Source organism: Apteryx mantelli, chromosome 13 (assembly GCF_036417845.1).
Source record: "Apteryx mantelli isolate bAptMan1 chromosome 13, bAptMan1.hap1, whole genome shotgun sequence".
NCBI lineage: Eukaryota > Metazoa > Chordata > Aves > Apterygiformes > Apterygidae > Apteryx > Apteryx mantelli.
The window spans coordinates 4078687-4098799 of record NC_089990.1 but is presented as its reverse complement, the minus strand read 5'-3'; the positions used below and the strand labels follow the sequence as shown (position 1 = coordinate 4098799).

The following is a 20113-nucleotide window of genomic DNA, read 5'->3' as shown; positions in this document are numbered from 1 at the left end:
TTTGGGTTTGTATTGAGCACTTCAGCCTGTGCAAGAAAGGGTGTGCTATTAGCTATGCAGCACAGCTAACCGTGGCAGGAGGGTTTCCAAAAGGATGATTTAAATCCTTGAAGATCCTAGGGTGGCAGTGCCCTAGGAGGTCTGCAGTGCTGGGGCTGGTGTGTTGCCCCCACCTGCCTTGCCCGCTGCTCAGCTCGGTCAGGGAAGGCTTCACTCCTCTCTCTGCTCTTTTGCAGAGCCCTGTTTGACTATGACAGGACCCGGGACAGTTGCTTGCCCAGTCAGGGGCTCAGCTTCTCCTACGGGGACATTCTCCATGTCATCAACGCCTCCGACGATGAGTGGTGGCAAGCCAGGCTTGTGACGCCCCATGGCGAGAGCGAGCAGATTGGGGTCATCCCCAGCAAGAAAAGGTGAGTGCCCATCAGCAGGAGCCGTCACGCACGGTGCCTTGACCCTGCTCTCCGCAGGCCTGGCAGCCCTCGGGGTCCCGTGCCCGGAGCTGCTCGAGGCGGTGCCACATGGCAGGACTCTCCCTGCGGTCTCAGTGCTAGGAGCCCATCTGCCCCGCTGCGGCAGTGCAGCGTGAAGGGCGCCAGGGTTGCAAGCTGGGGCTGTAGGCAGGTCTCCTTGAGGAGGTGTTTTCCAGGTCAGGATGGGAGCCCTCAGCTGTGTAACATCCAGCACGTGGTGCCCGTGGGGATGGAGAACTGGCGTTAGCCAATTCTGGGCTCCGTGCGGGAGCAAAGTCACAGCAATATCACAAGTACAAGGCTGTTCTTTGCAGCCACCAACAGTCTGTCCAGCTCTGTGAGCCAAGTCTCATTAAATGAGCCGTTGTAGAGCCCAGAGAGCAGAGGAGCTGGCTAACCACCACCTGCAGGTCTTCAGCCTCTGTGGGCCCCAGGTTCAGACTGATCCTGGGGGGTGAGACGGGCATTGTCACTCGGAGGTGTTTGTCCCCTGCTGCTGCCTGCAGCTTGCTGGCTGTTTGCACAGCTTCTGTGAGCACAGCAGTCATCTCCTGCTGTAGAAGTCGGTGCTAACACGTCCTGTGGCAGAGCCAAGCTGAGTGACACGGGAGCAGGGTTTGAGCAGAGCCCTGCTCCCTCCACACTGCTTCTCCAAAGTATACGCTCATCCTTGCTGTCCAGAAGGTGAGCTGGCCTTCATCCCCTCTGGGACTCCTCCCAGAGCTGAGGAGAAGTTCCTCACACGCATGTGTGCCCCATCTTCATTCATCCTCCATCCCTCCCCCTCCCAGGAAGGCTGGTTTGTTCCCTCTCCTACTCCTGCAGACTTTGAGTGTGGTTTTCAGTCTCCCGGGGTCCTGGTCTTGGTCAGACCCAGGACAGGCTGCCACCTCAGTCCATCCCAGGAAAGGAGCCCTCCTTCACGGAGGGGACCACCACCCAAGGATGCTCTGAACTGCCTGGGCAGCTGAGCACCACATCGGGCCTGGCAGGGGGAGGATCACGTACGCAGGACTAGCAGATCTTTCTCCCTTTTAACTTCCAATCAGGGTGGAAAAGAAGGAGAGAGCGCGGTTGAAAACAGTGAAGTTCCACGCCAGGACTGGCATGATAGAGTCCAACAGGGTAAGTGCTGGAGGTGGGACGCAGCAGGTCGTCCTGAGCCTGTAGTTAGCGGGGGCAGGATGAATCCGAGCGGACAGTGCAGCGTTCCCCGCTCAGGTGGCAGCTGGAGTGTTACCAAAACAGAGCAAAGAGCAGAGCAACTGGACTTTTCAGGCATCCACCTGCCTGGCCTGGCCCAGCACGAATCTGCCTTGACTGTGCAGGGGTTTGAGCAGGAGAAGATGTGAAAGCGCTGGTGAAGGACACCCAGGTCTGTAGCAGAATGTCCTTGCAGAGGCGCAGGGAGCAGAGCACGTGCCACCGCGGCCCGTGCACAACACCGGTGGCTTGGAGCTGACTGCAGGCAACTCATGCAGATGAGTGTAACCTCCCACGTACAAGTGCTTGAGCAAAGAGATGAGGAAGGGAGAATGGCCTTGCTCCTGCAAAACTGCTGATTGGCTAGTCAGCTTCCCAACATCCCTAAAAACGCATTTTTCTCTACACTTAATTTTTCTCCTGCATTATAGTTTTCATGTAATCTTCATGATTTCATTTAAGGGTAACCGCCCTGGCACAGCTCCTCATTGTCTCTTCATTTTAATTTTTCTTGCATGCGTTAAACGCCATTGTTTTTTCTGTCCTCCCTTCCATCTCCATGTTCTTCACAGTCGATCAAAACGAAACGTAAAAAGAGTTTCCGCCTCTCCCGAAAGTTTCCATTTTACAAGAGCAAAGAGAACCTGGCCCAGGAGAGCAGCGGACAGGAACGTAAGTAGCAGCTGGCCAGAGAGGACAAGCGTGCAATCCCCACCCAGTCCCCCACCTCCCGCCTCGGGGCAGGAGAGGCTCAACCCATTTTCGTTGCCAGTGAGCCTGGCACCTGCCTGCATCGGGCCAAATTGCACCACTTCTGCAAGGCTTTACCCCAGCAGGCAGAGGCCAGGTATGCGTTGTGCAGTACCAACAGGCTCCTCGGAGCCCGTTCCCCAGGCTTTACTCCCAGCCAGTGGTTTCCTAGGCATAATCAGGCACAGATTTGACCCTAGGAGCAGTTCCCTCCTTCGGGAGATCTGGGGAGAAGGCATCTTCCCTCCCTTGCTGAATGCTGGTGGGAGAAGTATCAGCAACCTGCCTTGCTTTCCCCTCAGCGGCTGCGCAGTGCTTGGATCAGGTTCTGTGCTCTTCAGTCACGGCTTCAGCTAGGGAGAAAATGGAGCTAGAAATAAAAGCGGCGGTGGCTCCTGTAGTGCTTGGGGCTGATGCCGCCAAGACGAGAGGGACCTCATCACTTGTTCTCATCCCTTTGCACCCGCCGAACTCCCAGCCGAGAGGCCTGACGGCAGGCAGGCTCTCCCAGCTGCCGCACGTCCAGCTGCCTCTGGCCAGATCTTTGTCCAGCCTCTGGCGTGTTCACAGGTTCTCCCTCTCTTCCTGTCTCTCATGTTCGATGTCTTCATCCTTTCACAAGTTTACACTTGCCTAAACCTCTGCTCTGCCTCCTGCTGCTCTCTCCCATGCGCTGTGGGCTCTGCTCCCTCCGTTGCCCCTATGCCTGCCAAGAGCCGCTCCCCTCCCAGAGCAAGGGGCAGGCTGAGCTGCTCGAAGGTTGTCTCCTGTATTGGGAAGGGCTGAGGGGCTGGGGATGTCCTGGCTGTGCCTGCTACCTCCCATGGAAGTAAGAGACTCCGAGCTACATCTTCCTGACCAGCTCAGCCCTTCCCGTGGGTGAAACACTGTGGGCATGAGGGAGCCGTGCCCTGCCGTGCAGGGGAGCTGCCGACGTGCAGTGACGGAGACGTGGCTTCGGTAGTTGGCTCCAGACTCTGGGGAATACCCAGCTCTCATCTGGCAGCTCCCTCACTGTCTGCAGATTCACCGCGGCTCCCCGGTGTCTGCTCAGGAAGCTGCCTTCTCCCTCCCCTCCTGCCAGCAAGCTGGCCGGGGGCGGCACAGGCACATCTTGGGTGTTAAATGAGGACAGGAGAAAGGGAGGGCAGGCAGAGTCCTGGGCACAGCTCTAGGCTTGAGAATTGCCCTTTCATTCTCTGGGACATGCAGCTTGTCACCCCAAATCCTTACATCAGCTGGAGCCTGGAGCAGGCGCGTTACATTGGGGAAAGCCAGGAGATAGAAATCGGTTGAGAAGGAGCTGCATCAGGCTCTGCAGAGCAGAGAGGTCATCATGGAGATGGGGGCTAGTTCCCCGCAGTATCCGCTGCAGGAGAGCGCAGCCTGCCCTTGCCAGGCACGGCTGCTCGCCTCACCCAGCCCTCCTTTTTCCAGATGCTCAGCTGCATCCGCTCCTTCAGCAAGCGTCCATGGGCAGAGCCATGGTCCTTGCAGTAACGCGAAGAGGAGGTGGGCAAGGAGAGCGGTCTCCCTCCCCCGGTGCCAGGGCGATGGATGCATCGCCGCTGCCGGCTCTCCTGGGCTTGGCGCGGGGGCATTGCATGGTGGCTGGAGCTGCCCAGATCCCTCGCCCGGGGGCATGAGATGCTCGCAGCCAGATTTCAGCGAGCTTAGCAGCCGCTGCGAGCCTCCCGCCTGCAGCGATGGCCAAACTGCGCCTGTCCAGGTAGCTGTCGTAACGCCTGCAGAGCCCGTGGCTGGGCTCGCGGCAGCCCCCTCTACCTGTAGCGTGCTGAGAAGTCTCAACATGGTAGAACAGGCCCCGTCTGCAACGGCCAGGCTCTTCTCTCCCGGCTCCCCGTGCGTTGCCAGCGGGGTGCAGACGCTTCACCGCGTGTGCAGCGCAGAGCTCCGGTGCGCCTGCAGCTGGTGGCTGACACCGGTCCCCGCTCTTGCTCCCCGGGTTGTGGGAAAGGCTGAGGATGTGGCCTGTGCTGCTGCCGTGCTCTGGAGGAGGAGGTGGTTTGGAAGCAGGGAGTAGAAAAGCCTAGGATGGAAAGGGTGTGGGGTGGGAGGAGGGCGGCAGGGTGCAGGGACAGGTAGGGGCTTTCACCTAACGGCCTTCACGGCTCCGGTCAGCTCCGTGCCCAGAACCAAAGGCTTGTCGAGGCACTTTCTTGGCCAGCCCTGCGGTGCGCTGACATATGGTAGGGGGGGACAGGGCAGGCTCGGTCCAGCTTTGCCAGTCCACGTCGGAGGAGCCTGCAGCCAGCTCCCTTACCGTGCTCTGCTGCGCTGTCTCTGTTCCTGGTGTGCTGCTGGCGGTGGGTGCTCCTTCCTCCGTGTTTTCACGGCCCGTGCCAGCGCTGGGCATGGGCAGCTAAAGCGCATAGCTGGGGAAAAATGCCTTTAGAGGAATAGCAGCGCTCTTCTCCCCTCCAGCGGGGCAGGGATAACCTAGGGGAGCCCAGAGCTGCTGCGGCCCGCGAAAAAGCCAAGTGAGGCGTCGTGGAGCAAAGCCTCGGCCCTGCTTGCCGGCGGCTCCGGGCTTGGAAGTGCTCGCTTAGCGGACGCGGCAGCATTTCCCAGGCTGCGCTTCCCTCCGGAGTATTTGACGGAGCGGATCGCCTGCCGGCCCTCGGTGGCCTCGCAGGGCTGCCAGGCCGGGCACGAGAGGGTGCTCGGCTGGGGTTGCTCTGGCAGCGCACGGCGAGACGTGGCAGTCAGTGGGCTGCGTCGCCTCCGAAAAAAAATCTCTTAACCTCACTTGCAGTTGCAGCTCTGGGCCGTTGCGCACTCTCGTCACTAATGCTCACCTGGCTCTGTCTTCTTCCTCCCCTCTCTCTGACTCCCCCTCTCCTGCGCTCTCTTTTCTCCCCCTCTCCTACTTCTCGCTGTCTGTGAAATCAGGACTTCCCTGGGTTAAGTGACGATTATTATGGAGCAAAGAACCTGAGTAAGTCGAATCTGAACGCGCACCGCTCCCTTTCCATTGCTGGCATGCCTGCCGGTGCCGGGGGGAGGCCGCCGCCGCCGCTGGGTGCCCCCCGGCTGGGTGCTGGGGACGAGGCGCCCCGGGGCTTTTGGGAGGGCACGCGGCGGATTTCTGCCGTGCCCCGAGCGCGCCCGCGCTGGCGACCGCTTGCGGCCCCCGGAGCGAGCCGTGCCTTCTCTCGCTCGGAGCCGGGCCGCGTTTTGAGCCGGCCGCCCTGTTTTTGGCAAGTCGGAGCCGCTGCCGGCGCGGGCAGGAGGCGGCGATGGCCGAGAGCCGGGTTCCCGGCGGCCTCCTTCCTCGGGGGCAGGTGGAAGCACTTCGAAGCGCTTCCAGCTTCCTCGGAGGCGGCCAGGCTGCCCGCAGCCAAACCCAGAGCTGCAAAGCGCCTGCCAGGAGCCCTCGGCTCCGCCGCCCGGGAGGCCCCAGCGCTGGCGTCAGCCTGAGCGAGCAGAGCCCCGAACTCTGTCCCGTCCTGTCACTGCCTGGGCTCTGGGAGTCCCAGCGCCGTCCCCGGAGGTAGGCTCACCCCGTCCCGCCGTGGCGGTGGGCCGTCCCCTCGCTCCGCGTGCATGCTACGCTGGCTCCCTCTCCTCTCCAGCACCCTTCCCGCCGCGCAGCACCTGGCCTCGTCCGCTTTGGGGACCCAAAGACCCCGGGCCAGGGCTGCTGCGCGGCCGCCGGCCCTAAGGGACATCCCTCTCCTGGCACGCGCGGCGTCTCCCCTCGCCGCAGGATAGCAAAGCGTGAGGTTCCTGGTGCCGATCCCCGGATCTCCCTGGGGCAGCGGCGAAGGGCCGGAGGCGTTTCTCGCGGGGCTGGTGCTGTAGCGCCCAGCTCGCCCCTGCCCCGCCATCCCCCCCGGGCCCTCGGCGAGCGCCGGCGGCGCCGGCTCTGAACGGCTCCCTCTCTCGTTGCCTTGCAGAGGGCGTCACGTCCAACACCAGCGACAGCGAGAGCAGTTCCAGTAAGTGCGCGCCCGTCCCGCGCCTGCGCCTCCGCGTGTCCGCGTGCGCATCGCGGCGCTGCCATCCCGGCGGCGTCCGGGTTTGGAAGCTGGCACTTCCTTCAGCGGCTTGCGTCGGCAAGGCCTCTCTCCAGCGCCACTTCGGTCTGGACCTGTGCACGGGGGGTGGAGAAGGGGGGAGCGTGGGCAAGAGCTGCAGGTCAAACCCCCAAAGAGCCTTGGCTCTGGAGCACAGCAGGCAGGCGGCGGGTGTCACCGTCCCCTGTAACTGCGGCTAAGGCTGGCAGCTGCATGCCGGGGGCTGCATCGAGGTGAGGACAGCCTGGCTTGCGGCGTGGGGCAGCGGGGAGACCGGCCGGGGCCTGAGCAGGCTCTTTGCAAGCACAGAGCCCACCTCGGGCTGTCAGGACCGGTGCGAGCGCTCACCTGCCTCTCCCTGGCTCTGTTTCAGAAGGACAAGAGGACGCTATTCTGTCGTACGAACCGGTGACGCGGCAAGAAAGTAAGTGTGGGCGCCGAGCCGCCCTGCCTCCGCTCTGGCGTGCCGCGGGCGTTGCATCCGACGTCCCCGGTCACAGCCTGCAGCCGCCGAGCAGGGCAGCTCCTCGCGCCCCCGGGGACGTTGCGCCCCTGGGTGCTCCAGCAGGAGCTACGGGACTGGGGACGGCTTGCGGCCAGAAGCGACGGCAGCGTCAGCTTCCCCCAGCGCAAATTTGGTCGCAGCTTGCGGCTTCCGTTCGCAGTTCACTACGCGAGACCGGTGATCATCCTGGGGCCGACGAAGGACCGGGTTAACGACGACCTCATCTCCGAGTTCCCGCACAAGTTCGGTTCCTGCGTGCCGCGTAAGTCCCGCAGCGAGCTCCGCAGGGGGACGCGAGGGCGGTTGGCCCCGCCGCGGGGTTCGAGCCTGGCGGCCGGTGGCGCGGGGAGGGAGGGCGCCCGGGCCGACGGCCTCGCGCGTGAAACCGCGGTTGGCTCACAAAACCTGCTCTCCTTCAGACACCACCAGGCCTCGGCGCGAGAACGAGGTGGATGGGCAAGACTACCACTTCGTCGTATCCCGGGAGCAGATGGAGAAGGATATTCAGGACAATAAGTTCATAGAGGCTGGGCAGTTCAACGACAACCTCTACGGGACCAGCATTCAGTCCGTGCGGGCGGTCGCAGAGAGGGTGAGTGTCAAGCGGCACGGCTGCGTGCCGGGATGTTCGCTGTGCCGGGCAGCTGCTGGCCTGACCCTGGCCACACTCGCGCTGCTCTTCCTCTCCCCTTGCTGTTAGTGAAGGGCTGTAACCACGCTGAGCAAGGAGGAATGAGTCCTGCCTCCCCGCAGAGTCCTGCCAAGCCACGTGGCTGCTGTTCTCGATCGTGTTGCTCCACCGCGGTGTCTTGCCTCCTTTACCCAAACGCCACCCAAAAGCCTGGCACTGGCAGCACCAGCCTTGTGCTCAGGAGTTGACGGGGCAAAGGTGCCCGGTGGTGCTTGGGGGAGCAGAAATACCATCTGTGCAGGTGTATTGGAGTGTACTGATGGCTTCAAATAATAATAATGCTTCAAATGTTCAGCGAAAGAGTCAGTCCCTTGGTGCTGCTGCTGCCCTGCCCTAAGCAGCCAGGGATGTAAGGCCACGGGGAGTTGGCCCGTGTCTCAGGATCGGTGTTTCGTCCCCCGTCTCCTGTCTTTTGCAAGCATGTCTGTAGGAGGAAGCTGCTTTCTGCACAGGGCAGGCTGTGTGGGTAGGTCTGATCCTGATCGTCTCCTTTCCAGGGGAAGCACTGCATCCTGGATGTATCTGGCAATGCTATCAAGAGGTTGCAACAAGCACAACTTTATCCCATTGCCATTTTCATCAAACCAAAATCCATTGAAGCTCTCATGTAAGTGCAACATGTGTTCTCCGCCTCTCTGGGGCAATTAGCCCTGGACAGGTGGGGGTTCATATTGCTGCTGCTTAGGAAGCAGCAGAGGCTGCTGCACGTGTCCCTTTTAAGAGCAGCTGGGCCTGTTACTGTCCCTGTGGTGACCCTCCATGTCCCACAGCAGCTCTAGTGCCATGGTGCATCCCGTCTCCGTGCCCTGCTCTGGCCTAAAGCCCTTCATTTGCATCGGAGAGGATAGGAGATGTAAAAATGTTCACAAATATGGCCCATGTAACCTGGGCCCTGAGTGCAGCCACGAGAGCTGCCGATAGTCCGTAGTGCTGGGTCACGGCTGGGTAGTGGCAGGGCCAGGGACAGCCCCAGGGGACTGCAGAGGAGGGACATCTCCTGGGTACCCGAGGGAGACCTTCTGCTTGTCTGCTGCTCGCAGCCCCAGGAAGCACAAGGCAGAGAGGACGTGCGATCTGAGCTTGCAGCTCTCTGGAGCAGCAACAGAGAATATTATCTATGGGGAAATTTTGTGGCTAGAGGGGGACTCTGAAGATCAGAACAGCTTCTGCTGGCACCAAAGGGACTCGGAAAGCCCCTTCTCAAGCCAGAAGCTACCACCCCGCAGAACTGCTTATTTTTGGTATTGTAAAAACCTGAGAGAACCTAGGCAAGGAGGGTGGCGACACACTCTGGAAAAGCAGAGAGATTTCTGCAGTGGCCCTGCAAATTCGGAGGACTGTCTGGATTTCAGTCCATGTCTGTGTTACAGTGAAATGAAAGGATGGTGGCAATAGAAGGAACTTTAGATGAACTGCCAGGGCAGCAAAAGAGCATGTGGGGATGGGTCGTGCCTTTCTGAGCTAGGTCTTGCACTGCCGCCACTGCGCAGAGGGTTCCCTGGCACCCGGGGTCTGTGAGGGCTATTTTTGCTTTTGTTCATGGCTAAGAAAAAGAGCTAAACTTCCACTTTTTGTGCACGGCAGGGAGATGAACCGGAGGCAGACATACGAACAGGCCAACAAGGTCTTCGACAAAGCCATGAAACTCGAGCAAGAGTTCGGAGAGTATTTTACAGGTGAGTGTCCCGAGCAGGCTCGTGCCTGTTTGCTCTTGTTTTTTAAGCCGGCAGCTGTGACCTCTTTACCAGCGCTGTCGTACTGCTGGGTCATGGGAAAATGTCCAGCTTCACCAAAGCGAAAAGAAATGGCGCTCTGCCAACGTGGCTCTGCAAAGGGACTGTTCAGAGATCAGTGGATAAGAGTAAACCTGCTCTAGAGAAGGAGACAAGTTGTCAGGCAGGATTTTTCTGAGTTGGTGAAAGCCTATCACCAACTTTAATTAAAAAAGGAAAAAAAAGCCAGGGGAAGCACAGCATATATTCATGGTGCTACATGGCTACAGGAAATAAGACCCCTTGCACTGGGGAAAAGGAGCATATTCAAAAAAAAAGAGTCATTTTAAAGAAGCAAGATAAGAAGTGACCTAAATGATGAAGACTGTCCTGGGTTATTATAAAGCATCTCCCAAAAAAGACTGGAAATTTGGCTGACTTCCTAAGCAGTCTTTGCTGAAGAGTCAGTCTGGGGCTGCCTGCAGTTTGTGCCTGCACAAATGAGCAGCTCATGACACAGGCATCCTTGTGTACTAAGGAATTAATGTTTGTAACGATTCATTCTGGAAAATCATGAGCAAGCAAAGGGGCAGAGAAGCTGGTCTTCAATCCACTATGTGATAACCGTTTCCTCTAAAGTGAGGAGCAATTATCCTGCCAAAAACTGTATTACCCACCTAACAGCTACCGTGAAAAATTCCAGGCAAAACATTTACCAAAGATGGATCTCAGCTGAGAAAAGGTATCTGTGCAAACAGGGTAAAAGCTTTGCCCAGAACTTCTGTCAGGGAGCAGTTTCCAGAGCTGTAGGGTGCTTTTTCAAGAACTGCAAAGGAAATGCACGTTGTGGGTTTGCCGAAGCCATGGCATACGATCAGGCAGTCTCACCTGGAGAGTAAAAGTTTGGAGTTGACCTGGGAAGGGAACGCTCTTAGGTAAAAGGCACTGTTGGAAGTAGTCAGTGATGTGCAGAGATGGATGTTGTAGGGAATGCTGTGCCAGGACCTTATAATTAGGGAACGGAGATACTGAGGACAGTCCTGGCTTGGCTGCAGAGACAGGCTGAATTACCAAAAAGCCCCGTGTGTGTCGTCCTCTGCTGACGCGGGAGCCACGGCGAAGTTCTTAGTGTTGCATCCCCAATAAGCAGTGAGGTTGTTGCTGGTCTTTGGGAAAGCATTAATCCTGGGAGTGACGGCAGGGAGCTGGCCTGTCCCAATGTGTGTGACAGCACTGCCATTCCCACCCCGCGGTGGATGAAGTAGCAAATGCGAGGAGCCCTCAGCAGCGGGCTGGACCAGATGGACGAATGCAGCACCTCCGGGTACGCGTCCGGCGCGCGTGCGGAGGAAGGCCCTGCCCTTGGTCGCAGCGGCGTGGCGGGGAGGGCGAGCGCGCAGAGGCACTCGCCAGGCCTAGCCGACGCGTCCCGTGCCGCGGCACCGCGCCGTGTCCAGCTGCCCGCAGCCTCGGCACGCGGTGGTGTGACACAGCTTGTAAGGCTGATTAGCAGCCCGGCTGGCACCTCGTACCCGCGAGTAGCTCTGCCAGCGTGGGATCAGCGTGAGCTCTCGCTAATCCTCTTGGACACGCTGGTTGAACCCTCTGCGTCACCGCGTGCCTGCTATAGCTCCTTTGACGTAGCTTGTTTCATACTCTACTAACCAGCCGTGCTATCCCGGCCCCTTTGCTGCAGACGGGAGGCTCAGGGTGTTGCTTCTTCTCTCCTCTTTCAGCCATCGTACAAGGAGACTCTCTCGAAGAGATCTACAGCAAAATCAAACAGATCATTGAGGACCAGTCCGGGCACTACATCTGGGTCCCGTCTCCCGAGAAACTCTGAAGATGTCCCCCGTCTGCTTCCCTATGAGCAGAAGATCTCTGAAGTCCCACCCCACCCGAGCCCTCTGCCCCAAGGGGGGGGATGTGAAAACTATTCCTGCCCCCTTTTTTAGATCGTCACAAAATTGAGTTTTCTAGTCCTGTTTCTTTTGTTGGGATGAACTGATCTCATTCATCACGTGACTGTTCCCACCATTCCTGCATGGACCTTCCCATTGCTCCATTAGAGACAGATGAGAACCCATTCAAGAGTCGTTTTTTATTATTATTATTATTATTATTATTATTATTATTATTAACTAAACCAAGAATCAAGATGGGAGGAGGCGGCTAAGGACTAATGTAAGAAACAAGTGACGCAGTGGACTCTGAGAACATGAGCTAGTACCGGAGCTCCAGGGGCATTTTTCCAAGTGTGACTGTCGAGCAACTCCGAACAGCGCGACAGAAAGGCAGCAGAAAGCATTTTATTTATCCGTATATGTAATTTATATATAATATAGAGAGAGATATTATATATATATTATATATATATATATATATGTGTGGACTAGGAAACCGGAGGGACCTCTTAAACGGTACTGTATTATGGCAAGGCTCTTTCAGTTTCTCTGTCCCAACGGCGGGGCATAGGGAGTCCACTTGGGCAGGACGAGATCCAAACGGTACCGCGGGCTCTGGGAACGTCTCCCAGCCGCTCGGCTTCCTGCCGGTCACCGCAGAGACTGGGCCGCTGCGCGGACAGGAGGGGCCGGCGGCCCCCGCTAACCCAGGAATGAGCAGCAGCCGCTGAGCTGAGCGAGACGGGGAGACATAGACTGAGCAGGAGGCTGCAGAGCAAGAGAATGGATGATACTACATATTAAATTGCACATTGTTTTACACACCACCCTCTGTGTTTGCATGAGAGGTTTCCTTTTGGTTCTATTTTTTTTAAGCTGATGTTAAACCAAAACCATATTGTGTTGCTGTGTTGGCTTTTTTTTTTTTTTTTCCATTATTCCATTTTTTTTTCCTCTTGTTAATAATGAACTGAACGGGTATAAAATCCAATTTTTTTAACTTATTTTTTAAGCTGGCTCTATTGTAAATAGAATCTAGATCTGCGGTGTTTAGTTAGGAAGTAACTCTACCAGCCACCTGGAACAAACGTACCGGCCGTGCTTGTCGCTGCGGAAAACCCGGGGACGTTGGGCCGGCCCTGTGCTCACAGGTGAAACGCTCCGTTCCCGCTCGTGGCGGCGTGCTGGCGTTCCCGTCTGCGTGAGCCGCCGAAAGGAAAGGACCCCGGCTGCGCCTCGGACGGACGCTCGCGCTTTTCCAAGTCAGTAACAGAATCGCGCAGCAGCTGAAACGCGCCCTCCCTCCCTCCGTCCCTCCCTCCGTCCCTCGCTGTGCGCCAGCTTCCCGGCTCCGCTTCCACTGGAAGCGGCGGGAGCCTCCCCAGGAGCAGCCTCGCTCGCCGCTCTGCAGGTTGGGGCTTGGCAGGTGAAGGCGCATCCCCCCCTTCTCCCGTTTCTTCGACATCTCCGGCCGTTAGCGGGGCGAGGGCGAGCTGCCGCCAGGCTGCGCTGGCTGCCACCTTCGAAGGCGCAGGGCCGGAGCGCGGTGCTCGGCAGGGAAGCTCGTGCAGCCTTGGGCAACAAGCCGCGTTTTCGGGGAGCCCTAGTCGAGGCAGACGAGCGCGCCCTCCTTCCGAAAGCCCTGTGCGTAGTGTTTCTCGGCACAGAGGAGGTCGCCGTACGAGCAGAAGCAGGTAAGTCACGGCCCAGTCGTCCCCCCCCACTTTTAACTAGTGATAAGTGAATGCTGCCAGGTGGCACAGGGCGCTGCTCCCGGGCTGTCGCTGCGTGCGCGGCCACCGCTGGCACGCGCGTGTGAGCGAGCCCTGCCGTGAGCTCGCATGGGTGTCGGAAGCTGTCCTGAACTGCCCTGCGGCGCAAGGAGCCCGGAGGGGCAGGAGCCGCCTCCGGGACAGACAGGGCTGCAGCCTGGATGCTGCCGTTAGCACGGCGGCGGTGATGGCCACCACGCTGCTGTCAATGTAGTGTCCTCCGGGATCGAGCTCTGGCAACGGAGTCCTGCTCCACATGAGAAACCTGCTCCGCTGGCCTGGCTCCAGCTGCCGTAAACGTCGTTCCCTGGAGAAGTGGCCTAAGTGAGACAAAAGCTCATGAGCTGCTGCTCGCAGGGCGCCCGTCCCCCGGCTTTCTAGTTTTTTTCCTCTCCTATTAGCCTGTCTCCCTCTCATCAAGTCACATGGAGGAAAAAAAAAAAACCCAAAAAACTGCGGTACTCCATGGCATAGCTGACAGTATCGAATCGATCATGACAACGCTAGTTGGTTACCAGTGCTTCTTCCAAGGAGACATATATTTTTAATAAACAGAGAGTTGCAAAGAACTCCGTCTTCGAGAGCTTCTTGCAGAGTCCGTCACTGGGGGCCAGGCCCTGGGTTTGGCGCTGCTCTTAGCAACTGTTGGTGCCGTCTTGCCACAGTAAACGCAAGTGTTAAAAGAATCAGGCTGAAGCAAAAAAAAAATACTTGTTTTCTAGGATAAGGCGGTCGCTGAGAACTGGCCTAAAAGAAAACGAAAATAAAAAGACTAAAAGGAAGTGGTTTTACTCGCAGCCGTAACCAGGCCACTGAGAAGCGCTTTGGTCTGGTCATGGCCGTGCAGACCGGCTTTGGGCTGATGACTTGAGACAGCGAGCGTGTTTTGGGCTGCAGCTTGGATTGTGGGGAATTTGCGCTGTGAATTGGTATGAAATGATAGGAATTACATGTTGCTGCGTAACTGTCCCCTATTGGGTATAAAGGCAGCAAAGTGCACATAGTCCTGCTAATATGGAATATCTTTTTTACAGTTTAACGTGCTAGTTATACATCAGAGAGAAGAAGGAAGAAGTTGTAAAGCGCAAGTTTGACTTCAGGAAATACCCAGGGACTGGCTAGAAGCCGTCTCTAGCAATGCCATACTTTACAGATTTCCTTTTTCTACTGTCTTTGAGTACAGTGAATAGGAGGGTTCCCTGGCAGACAACTGGTTTTACTGGTGTACTGCACATTCCTGTCTGAATCTGCTTTGTCACTGAGCTGAGGTGACTCAAAGGTGAGAGGGTTGGGTTGTTTTTTTTAAACCTTGGAGTCTTTTTTCTTTCCAAATTGCATGCGGCGTAAAGTGAGATTTCAAGGAAAGTGAGTGTCCTGCTGAGCCTGGGCATCCAGCTTGCAGACCGTCCACAGCTTACGGAGCTCACCGGGCAAATGGCAAATGCAGCCATTGGGCAGCTCTTCCTACGACAAACTTTTGCTGAAAGGTGGGAGGGGAAGGTGGTGGAAGCACAAGTTTTCGGAGCTTCTCCGTATGTGTGTTCCGTCTTCAGGCAGCTATGGGGTACGAGCACCCGAGCGCTGTTCCTGGGGCACCCAACACCCCCGTCTCTGGCTTTACAGGACAGAGCTTGGCTTATGGCCTCAGCATCTCTCACCTCATAAACCAACTGCGCGTAGAGCAATGCAGAAGAAAGGGTAGAAGGAGGGCCGTTAGCCATGTGCTAACAGCCTGAGGATGCTGTGAAAGGAAGGAGAACTTGCTCTTCTGAAGCCTTTTCACCAGCTGTTTTTCTGGCTAAGGTCGAACGGCTCTGCCTATCAGGACCTTCGCATGGTTCAGCAGGACTTTGAAACAGCAGAGCAGTGTCCTGGGTGTGAAATAGGGCTGGGGGGGGGGGGGGGTTGCTTTTTTCCCCTCTCCAAGATGCTCTGCTACCGGTGTGATTGCAACAGGCAAGAAACTAATCCGCCCTAAACCACTTGTAGGAAACTAGACCATAAGCGGCTTGTGCTATAGAGAAACATGTTCTCTGCTTCTGTCCCTCTGCTCTTCTGGTTAATTAACTGTCTCGTCCTTCTTAACCAAAGAGAAGCGCAGTATCTATGAGGCCACTGGATGAGGGTTTTAAAGAAATTTAACAGCTTTCTCCAAAAGTTTCTCCCCATTGGTGCCTGAGATGCAGGTACCTGCATAGCTGTCTTGCACGCGGCCTTTCTTGCTCCTGATGCAGTGGTAGCAGATGCCGCGTAACCTTCAAGGACGGTTCTTCTCTGCTTTCCTCAGACCTTCATAGCAGGCCGCAGGGCACTAAAGGCTCTGCAGTGAAGAATATAATGTTATCAGTGTGTGACAAGTGTCTTTCACTGAAGGAACCTTATCTATGCTGTCCTTTAGTGTTTATTTCCCTTCCCTCCAAAATGAGGGCCAATGTTGTTTTTTAGTTTTTTAACCCTCATTAAAAATGTTAAACTGTTTGGGTCAGCTAGTGTAGCTGCTGCTCATGGTACAAGCATACAGGAGATGATTGTCACTAGCAAAATCTTGTTGGGGCCATGTTTGCCTCGCCACAGGGCTGCCGGTGGTATTTCCTCCCTATTCTTAGCTCCAGTACATGACTTGACCAAAGCTTCTGCCCAATCCTCTAATGAGCTTCAGACCTCTTCCAATTACCTTGATTTCTGATTACTGGGATCACTTCAAGTCTTCTGGCCTTGACCTTAGAGCTACTGGCCAGACCAGCCTCTCTTTCTTCCTTCCCCTCCAAAATGCTCCAAGTAGCCACTATATTAATGACAGAGAAGCACTTCCCAGGCTGCACGGTGCGAGCTAGCCCTAAGGCCATCCCAACTGGGATAGAGAGCTCAGGTTGCTGGAGGGCCAGCGCTCCTATTGCAGGTACTTCTGGACGAGCGGTGGCAGAAGGGGCTCCAGGGCTCAGCAAGGCCTTTTTTTTCCCCCCGACCACATTCCCTGCAGCCACATTCCTATGGCTGTGGGGTAAAATACCCTCTACCCCAGCCCATTCTCCAAGTCACACTGCATTTCCTTTGCTCCTCTGGACTGTTGCTGCTCCCAAGACAGTTAAAAAAAATGGCAGATTAGGAAAAAGAGAGGGTGTGAAATACAGGCTGGGGGCGGGGGGCAGCATATGTGAACCACTACAGTCGATGCCCCATTTGTGCTCTCGGAAGCCAGGAGGAACGCTGCAGTCACAGAGCAAATGTTCAGCACACCTTGTAGCTGCCACAGTGCGTGTAACTGCTGCTGCAATGCCACCCTCTGGAGCCATCTGCTAACAGCTCAGGGTGAGCACCCGCATCCTGCAAGCTGAAAGCAGGCTGCTCAATGAAAAGAGAAGACTTGAAGGGGAGTGAACACTGATTTTGTATTGGCAGAGCTGTGCAGGTTTCCCCCTACTCACCCCACCCCAGCCCTGGCATATAAACTAGCTCTTTCTTCTTACTGCATGGGAAAAAAGATTTTCCTTGTCTCAGGTAAAGAGTTCAGTAACTAACTGTATGGTGAGCTCTGCTGTTACTGGCTTAAGACGGCTTATATCCTGCAGTCATCCTAGCTGGGCTACTGGACTACAAAGCAACATTTAGCCCAGTAAAATAAACGCTGAGGTCAACTGGCAAGGACCAGCCTACATCTACACTAACAAACTCAGCCTGCAAAGCAGAGTGCTTGCATGCAAACCATCCCATTGGGAATGGTCACTGGAAATCCCAACTTTGGCCCAGGATTTATTTGGGAGTGCTAGGTGGCAAGAGCTACAAACATAACGGGGAGCATTCTGCAGTTTTGTATCACAGATGTTAGCACTGCAGTGCCTGGGAACCTTAACCGTGTATTAGCTAATTTACTACTACAGATAGAGCCTAATTGCCCACCACATCAGGATCACAGGACAGGTTGCCATTGCTCTCAAGAAAGCAGAGCCCATTCTCAGCTGCGGCCACTGCAAGGATGCTTACAGCAATGTGCAGGCAGACCAGCATCCTGTATTGCCATCAAAGACCTCTCTGCCTCATCTCCCAGCAAGGCAGTAGCTTTGAAATGGATGAAAAATGACTTTGTAAATAGCTTTCAAGAGCTTGTTGTAGACCTAAAACTAATGAGTGCAACAAAAACAGTATCAAAGGGCTCCTCCAAAGTACCTGACAGCTAATTAATGTCTGATTCAACTAGAAGGAGAGAAATTCTTGCCCTACATAAAACCTATGGTAAATATAAAGCCTGGAACAAAATACACAATGTGAAAATGAGCACAGAAGAGGTAAGACGTACCATCGGCAGAGTCTAAACGGATCTGATCTGGACTCATTAGTTAAGTCTGTACTATAAAAGATATCAAACTGAGCATCTCCAAGGAAAAAAGAGAATTCAAACAATTCTGGCTATAGGCAAAACCACATACAATGCTGCCTTTCTACAGCTGTATGTAATTACCTGCCATACTTACTGGGCAAATATGATCTCCTCATCTGGTACAGTCTGACACCTTTAACTGTTTACCCTTTGGGCACGTCAGAACTGAGAACCGTAATTAAAGGAGGCCTGGCAGGCACCAAGGAGGTACGACCAGCAGCAGTGGATACCTCTGACTCTATAGCATCATTTATGGCTACTGTATCAATGTGACGGAGCATACTGTCTCCAAAACTGTGACTCCAAAAGTTTATGTGACAGTTGAGGCCTGGCTTTTTATGGGTTCAGAGGCGTTTCTTAGATAAACAGCACATTTTTCATTAGAGACCTGCAAGCCAGCTGCTCACTGAGATCTACATCAGAGCCAGTGAATTGAGCACGCTATGTGGAGAACTTACTCTAAATAGACCCATCCTCCTATTTCTGTCTCACAGGAGTCATCTGCAATCAGCTAGCCCTGCTGATTGCCTGGGTACCATAAAAAAAATGCCACTCAAGGCCAGTTGAAGTGGCTTCCAGCGAAAATTGCTTATATTACCTCAGTCTGACAAATAAAGGCCCTGCGGTAGACCTCAGCAATAAGAACAGATAAATAGTCTCCAGCTGAGGATAATTATTTTTGCTTTCATTTTTGCATCCCACAAAGGTACATCCCTATTCCTACCAGTGTATACTTCTATCTAGCAGAGCCTCTATGGCAACAAGACACTGCACAAAAAATGTCTAGCAGAGGCACAGCTCAGGCAGCACCAGCCTCGGCCGCAGTGCCCAGTATCCGGTTATCACAGGCACCATATCCTATAAATGTCCTGACAACTTTCCTGGTTGCTGTCTTCTATGAAATTCGCTCCGGGAGGGAGTCTCATTCTTGCACTATTACTCAGAAGCTGATGCCAACCTGTGCAGTACTAAAAAATGCTTCATACATTATGTTCCTACTTACGTTGCTGTAAAAGCCACAGTGACTTACGCGTCTGCATGCATCTTGCTTCCGGAAATGAGCCAGTATCCAGCTGCATAACAGACATGAGGATGTGCCAGGTATGATAAGGGCTGGTTTCCAGTTTCAGCAGTGGGACCCAAAGTGGTGCCTGGTGCACACAAAAGTAGAAATCGCTTATATGTGGTTTACTCAACTGTCAAAAGGAGACAGCCCTGTAGCTTTGATAAAAGGATGCAGTGCAGCCAAATTTTTTATTTACTTCTTGCTGGGAAGGGCCCAGACCACTCCACTAAGCACATCACAAGTAGAAGCTCTTCTTCCAGAGCACATCAGTCTTTCAGAAAGAAGTAGAACTAATGCAATTTCTTCCTTTCTATGGCCACCATCCTGGCCATAATTCATGGTGAATTATGCCTGGTGTGTTACATTTAGTGGTCTATAAGCAGCAGTGTCTAGTCAAAGCTTTAGCTTTTTTCTGTTAGCTGGAGAGCACCTGCTCTTTTTTTATTCTAACTAAATTGTGATCCTGGCAAACATCTCTGAATTCTTGCATATATTGAAATGGACTGAAAACTAAACAATCATCTGATAAATACTGACGTAGCAAGGCAGCCATGGCATCCAGAGGAGATGCATGGTCCTGAAATACTTTTATTGTTCACATTGCCACTACTACTAAAACCAGACATTTAAACTAACCATTTATACAACAGCAGACCCATCTCATGAGAAAGTTATGGATTTATTTCCAACTGTTATAGAATGAAAATGATTCCCTAGAGGAAAACAATTACATTTCTTCAATAAATACTTCCTGAAAAGTACAAAACTTTTAAATTGCCAGCAAGAGGGAGATCCTGGCTTCTTTTCCAACGCTCCTGTGACCCCATGTCCCTGCAGAGCTAACAGCCTCTCTCATTCAGCAGAACGTTTCCAAGAGGGACCGCTGTCCTCCTTTTTTGCAGTTGTGGCTGTCGCTATTCTTCACATGGAAGCCCTTTTGCTCTGTCCAACTTATCCAGCACCTCACTATAAAGACCAATCATCTGGAGAATATAAGCACCAACAGTTGTCTGAGTGAACAAGGATGGATAAAGCGGTAGCATTCAACTAGATAACAGGAAGTGACAGGGAACAGAAGTGAGAGAATAGGTGGGAAACTACAGCTTCTAAACCTAAAAATTCAGGTTGATGTAAAGATTTGTGCACAGATTTGAACACAGTGGTTTAGAAAAAAATATAGTCAAATCAGTGCAACCTATCAAAGATGGATTTAGTTGTATTGATATAAAGCATAGCTTATAGCGGATTCTTACATCAATGTATAAAGCTATTCTTATTGCCTTAACTGATGTATTTAAAACGGTATAGAAGTTGCAACCAGCTCTTGATTGACTGACTTGTGCATGCAAGAATGAATGATAACTGCATACAACATCCAGGCTGTACTTTGTTGCGACTAATATAGCAGTACCCAAACCAAAAAGTGTAGAGAGAGCAGCTTACTTATGACAGAGTAAGAACATGTCTTGTTGCTTTCTACAGAGGTATCGTACCCCAAGTTTCTCCCTCACAGGATGTGGCTAAGCAACACCTGGAAAGATGTGCTTTAATAATTTTCAATCACATCAGTTTAAACCCAATTTATAGTAGATTAGATTATACTAGAAACCAAGCTTAAAAGT

At 54.2% G+C, this 20113-nt stretch overlaps 2 protein-coding genes across 2 annotated transcripts in view; one reads left to right on the top strand and one right to left on the bottom strand.

The window, feature by feature from the left end:
• DLG3 (discs large MAGUK scaffold protein 3) overlaps positions 1-12282 on the top strand; it is a 60918-nt gene extending 48636 nt beyond the window's left edge. The window contains exons 12-21 of the mRNA XM_067303972.1: positions 237-413; positions 1523-1598; positions 2249-2348; positions 6347-6388; positions 6840-6890; positions 7132-7233; positions 7391-7563; positions 8160-8269; positions 9247-9338; positions 11111-12282. Of these exons, the coding sequence (XP_067160073.1) occupies positions 237-413; positions 1523-1598; positions 2249-2348; positions 6347-6388; positions 6840-6890; positions 7132-7233; positions 7391-7563; positions 8160-8269; positions 9247-9338; positions 11111-11217 (1030 nt within the window). The 3' untranslated portion in view covers positions 11218-12282. The remainder of the gene's footprint in view (positions 1-236; positions 414-1522; positions 1599-2248; positions 2349-6346; positions 6389-6839; positions 6891-7131; positions 7234-7390; positions 7564-8159; positions 8270-9246; positions 9339-11110) is intronic.
• A 6869-nt stretch (positions 12283-19151) lies between these two features.
• Positions 19152-20113, bottom strand: part of TEX11 (testis expressed 11) — a 35198-nt gene continuing 34236 nt past the window's right edge. The window contains exon 29 of the mRNA XM_067303967.1: positions 19152-19474. Coding sequence (XP_067160068.1) covers positions 19406-19474 — 69 coding nt within the window. The 3' untranslated portion in view covers positions 19152-19405. The remainder of the gene's footprint in view (positions 19475-20113) is intronic.